This window comes from Loa loa (genome assembly GCF_000183805.2).
Source record: "Loa loa unplaced genomic scaffold supercont3.946, whole genome shotgun sequence".
Taxonomy (NCBI): domain Eukaryota; kingdom Metazoa; phylum Nematoda; class Chromadorea; order Rhabditida; family Onchocercidae; genus Loa; species Loa loa.
The window spans coordinates 1-5,300 of record NW_018109126.1 but is presented as its reverse complement, the minus strand read 5'-3'; the positions used below and the strand labels follow the sequence as shown (position 1 = coordinate 5,300).

At 24.1% G+C, this 5,300-nt stretch overlaps 1 protein-coding gene across 1 annotated transcript; it reads left to right on the top strand.

Annotated features, from left to right (window-relative positions):
* Positions 1 to 166: 166 nt before the first annotated feature.
* On the top strand, positions 167 to 5,298 carry LOAG_12331 (hypothetical protein; the record flags this gene model as incomplete). The annotated part of the gene is made up of 5 exons (XM_003147844.1): positions 167 to 299; positions 1,734 to 1,787; positions 4,075 to 4,184; positions 4,682 to 4,770; positions 5,260 to 5,298. Coding segments are annotated over 5 exons (425 nt in total), but the record flags the coding sequence as incomplete, so codon positions are not given.
* Between the last annotated feature and the right edge of the window lie 2 nt (positions 5,299 to 5,300).

The following is a 5,300-nucleotide window of genomic DNA, read 5'->3' as shown; positions in this document are numbered from 1 at the left end:
CCTTTTTGGTATACAATAAAATGCTGAGAGCAATAGAGTTTCATTTAGATTCATTTCTTTACAAAATCTTCTTTTCATGTAATTATTTTCAAAATTTATTTTGAAACTTACAATTGTTAAGTAGAACATGATAATTAGTAATTGAAACAAAAACATCCCTTTGTAGTGCAAACAAATGGTATGCTTCAATCAGTGAAATGCAAAAATCCATATGATGATATTTTTAATTTATTAGCCTTAAAATATGCTATCCTAAAGCAAATTTGTGTAGGGAATTCAAATGAGCTTACAGCAATGAAGTAATTTATCTTATAAAATATTCTGATAAGAAATGGAACAAAAAATTCATTCAAATGAGCCATACAACTGTTTAATTTATTTATCATTTTTCAATACTATAATTTTATTTTATTTCTTTTTTTTTTTGCTGCATTATAAAAATTGTTATTGTAAAATAATTGAGAAAATCGATAATGTACCTATAATTTATAAATTTGAATAATAATTTTAAGAAAAAAAATGTTGCATTCTTGTTTGTGATTTGATACATTTTTTTTTGTTTGTAATACATTTGCTTCTTTTATCAACAAAATTGATAAATATTAAAGAATGATGCTATTTTCTAACATCTCAACTAACTAACTGATATTAATTAACTAAATAGAAATTAGTTAGTTAGAACAGATGAAAAGGAAGCTGTTGTTATTTGGTGTAAAGTAAGTTAAGAGAATGGTTGTAAAGTAAGAAGAGAAACTGAGTAGGCGATGTTTGGGAAAGGATGGGGTAGATGAGTTGAAAAGTGAAGTTGTGTTGAAGTAAGCTGGAAGCTTGTGAAATGTATACAGTCTTTCATCTAATCATTTATTCATTTTTTTGTTGCATTAAAATTTGTTTTTTTCTTTACCCAATTACTAGCGATACCTAGCATCTAATAAATGTAATTTTTCCGATAAAATTTTAATTATTTTCAAATTTTTTTAAAATTTTTTAATATTATTAGAATACATTGCTCCATTTATCTCTTTCACCCTCTCTCTCTCCCTCTCTCTCTCTATCTCTTTAGCCATTTCTCACTGTATATGTAAATAATTTTCACAAATTCTGACTATTTTTATCCTTGATTTGTTGTTATTACAAATTAAAAATCTCTTAATTTCACTCTTTTTTTCTTTTTCACTTTCCCCTCTCTCTTTCTCTTCCCATCACCACGAAGGTTTTATCACTTCCCCTAAAATTCTTAATATTATCAATGATATCAAAATATATCAATAAATATCCTCCTTTAAATCTTGTTTATTCATTCTGAAAAGTTTAGTTTAAATGATTTCTCCTGCCGTTACTTTTTTCGCTGATTTTATTCATTTTAATAAATTAATTTAACAATTTTTCATCCGTTTTTAACATTTTTTTTGATTTCATTTATTTAAAAAATTTTTTTTCGTTTATAACAATTTTTCATTGTCAATCAATATTTTTAGCTTTTTTGATTAGTGAATTTCTAAACTTTTTTTGTTCAATTTAAGGTCGACTTATCAATAGAATCAGTGATAAGTTGTTTAATGTGTTAATTTTGAGTTCTATTATTTGATTCCAAAAGTTTAGGAACATTTTTTTCCCTTTTTATTTATTGTGATTATGTTAAATTGATTGTTAAAGAATATGTTTAAAATGAAAAATGAAAACTTTTTCACTTGGTTTGAAAAGAAAGATGTTTTTTTTTTTTTTTTTTGCAGAAAACGAACTAATACATCATCAGTCAATGATAACACATGTGCTCTATTTCTTATGTTTGAGCTATAAAAATCTAATTTCTAATTTTTCTCTGATTTTTCCTTCCATCATAAATTAGTAAAAATAAGGTCGAATTTTTAGAAAAATATTAAACATATCAAATTATATTTTAAAATTAGTAAATTAATTCCTTGTCAAATACTTAACATTTCCGTTTTTTCAATTTGATAAGACTGATGAACCAATGTTTGCTAATATTTACCAATCATTTTCTTCTCTTTATCAATTTTTTTTTTTATTTTTCGGCAGAAGATTGGTTGAGTTAAAACTTTTGATCGGAATTGCAAATTTTTAGAACAATGTTGGGAATTCTGGGATTCTAGCACTATCTATTATCATTCACAAACTATAAGTAAAGCAATTCAATCAATAATCTATCATTATACATTCTTGTAAAGCTTGATTTGAGATTTTTTGATTAAAGCATATCATTAACATTATATCAGAATGCAATGCTTTAATAGTGCAACGATAAAAGATAAGATTATGCATAATTATACTAAATGTTGAAAAGATAATACCTATTTTTCGAAACTTAAAACTGAATAGTTCAAAATGAAATAAGTAAGCGATTTATTAGTATTTAATTAATCGATTAATTAAGTAGAAAGGAACGATTTAAATTTATAAGTAATTTTCGTATTACGTGTCTGTTGAATGTATTACTATTTATATTATAAATTCCTTTTATACTTTTGTACAACAAATATTTGTTGAAGTTATATTTTCTAAATTTAATGAAAAAGTATAATGAGAAATTGAATATAACAATACTATTTAATAACAAATTTGGAATAGATTAGAATAAGTTGAACTGTTTAAAAGCGTTATTTGGATGCTATACGAGAGAAATATTTGATTTCGTCGTCATTTATTCTAATAATTAAATAATTAATAATATATGTACTTTTAATTATTGCTATGATATTTTTTCAACTTTCCATCATTTTCCCATCCATTTGCAAGAAAAATAAACAAAATGAAATGTTATACATTTTCTAAAGATTGATTCCATTAATTCAAACAAATAAAACGATCAAAAATCCATGTGGAATTATCAAGTATCGCTTCTTGTCACCTATCGGTGTCTCAGTGTCTTTTAATTTTGTATAATTTAATTTGATTTAAACTAGTCTTGTTACGCTTATCATATCAAACCCTTTTAATTTTCCGCTAATTTCATTCTCTCGATTTTATTCTCTTCCCTTGCCAATGATTTAATAATCGAACGTTAACCTTTTCAGGTAATCTTTCGTAAAGCAATCGATTCAATTTCAATTTTTTCCGATGCTTTTTAACATTTTGAATATATTTGAAAAACAAATTTTGAAAATTTCAAGAAAATTTGGAGCAAATTTGAAAAATTTGTTTATGCTTATGAGAGGGAAAAATTGATAAAATATTGATATGATAATTATGCAAACGATGCCACAATTAAATAAATAAGTAATTAAACCGATAAACAAATTAAATAAATATTGTTAGACAAATATTCATGAATTTCTTTGGAAAAATTAATGATAGGAAAATATTTTTTTGTCTTTTGACATATATAATAATTTTCATTTTTTTTTTTTCAATGAATTAAGAAGATATTTTCTTTTTCGATTCATGGCAAAAATCATTGAATATAATTGCGATGGGACTATAACTTTATCATATATTAATTGATATTTTGATTCTCAATAAATTGATGATTAATTAATTTCGTCGGGGGAATTTTTTTTCCGTTTTATTTAGGCAAAATAACTTATTACTGATCGATCCGAGTGAACATATGAAATTACAATTTTTTTATTTATGAATGATTAAAATTCTCCAGTTTCTTCTCTTCAACATTTATCCTGTTCTTCGTTTTTAGCTGTTGATAATGCTGAAATTTCGTTTTAACACTTTTCCAAAAAAAAAATAATGGATGATAATTTTATTTTCACTAGACGAATACGGCTGTACGATATTTTATGTGTTCAAATTTTTTCTCATACGTCAATTTTTGCAAACATAATGTGGTAAATTTCACGTAAACGTCTATTTTACGTTTAGCTATTACCGTATGACCATTTCACATATGATTGTGACAAGTATAAAATGACCGTAAAAGTTTAAAATTCTCAATGTTTTTATAGTATAATGTATATATTTTGTTCCTTCTTTTTCTTTTCATTAGAAGTTTTTTTTTTTTCATTACATCCTCATATATTTCATATCAATGTGTTGTTTTTTTTTCTTATTCTTCATTTTTAAAATTAGAAATGGTTGACATTTAAATTATTTTTATGGTAGTTATATGACATCCATTTCACCTGTTCAATTATCAAATGAATCACAATGGCGATCAGAGCGATCTGATCGATCCGAATCACGAGCATCCAGTCGATATGTGCCACTCGATCGTTTGTTTTTATTTTCATTATAATAAAAGTATATTTGTTGATAAAGAATTTAAACTTAAATTTTAAAAATTTTCGGGGAATGAATAATTTAATTATTTGTCTTCTCTGACAAAAGAAAAATCAAAGACGAAAAACAGTCATTCTAGTTACAATGACGAAAAAAATGTTCCTCAATCATTTGGAGTTAATTTTGCAATAACCTAAAATTTATAAAAAATGGAAAGTTTCTTAAAAAGTTGGGAAAAAATGTCCAAAAACTTAAAATTTCGCAAAAAAACTTGCAGGGAAGAAGTTTCAAATTTTGCAAATTTTTTATTTTGGACTAATTTCACTTCCAAAAAATATTTAATGAATTTGCAAACAAAAAAAAGAGGTTAAGTAAGGCTAAATCCACATTAAATAATGTAATTTTGATATCTTTTTTTTGCAAACTTTATAAAACTTTACTTTTTGCTTTTTTCTTTCATTAATTTTGAAATAAATAAAATTGTATTTAGATAGTGGTACCATACGTAACACTTTGAGCACAATGGTGGATAGTGTGAATGCGACAACAGAATTAATCCAACGAAAACAAAATGAATATGTATGACTTTTCTTTTTTTTTTTATCAAATTAATCGTTTATTGAATTTCTTTTTTTTTGAAAAATTATTTCATTGTAAGTAAGATTTTTTTATTTTTTCGAGTAGAAAAATTTCTTTCTTTCTTTATAATTGAAAAAGTTTATTTTCTTTTTCAATTGTATTTCATATTATCCCACTATCATTTCTACTGCGTTTTTCTTTGAATTCCCATTTAATTTTCATATTTTCATTTCGTTTTTTAATTCAAATATTTCGGACTGAAATTCAAACGAAAATACAAATGCATTATGAAGAGTTGTAGAATTTGTTGATCTAAAATCTTTTGTACAGTTTTTGCATCATTAAATGAAAAATAGCCAATGTTAAATTATTTTAATTTTTTAATTTTTCTAATCTTCTCAATTTTTTAAAACTTAATTTTCAAATCATAACCTTAACAAAATTAAAATTTAATTGGCCCAAAAATAAAAAGCAAACTTCTAATTTTAGGTAATGGGAGAAAGTCATTTCAAACAGAAATGGAAGTAACT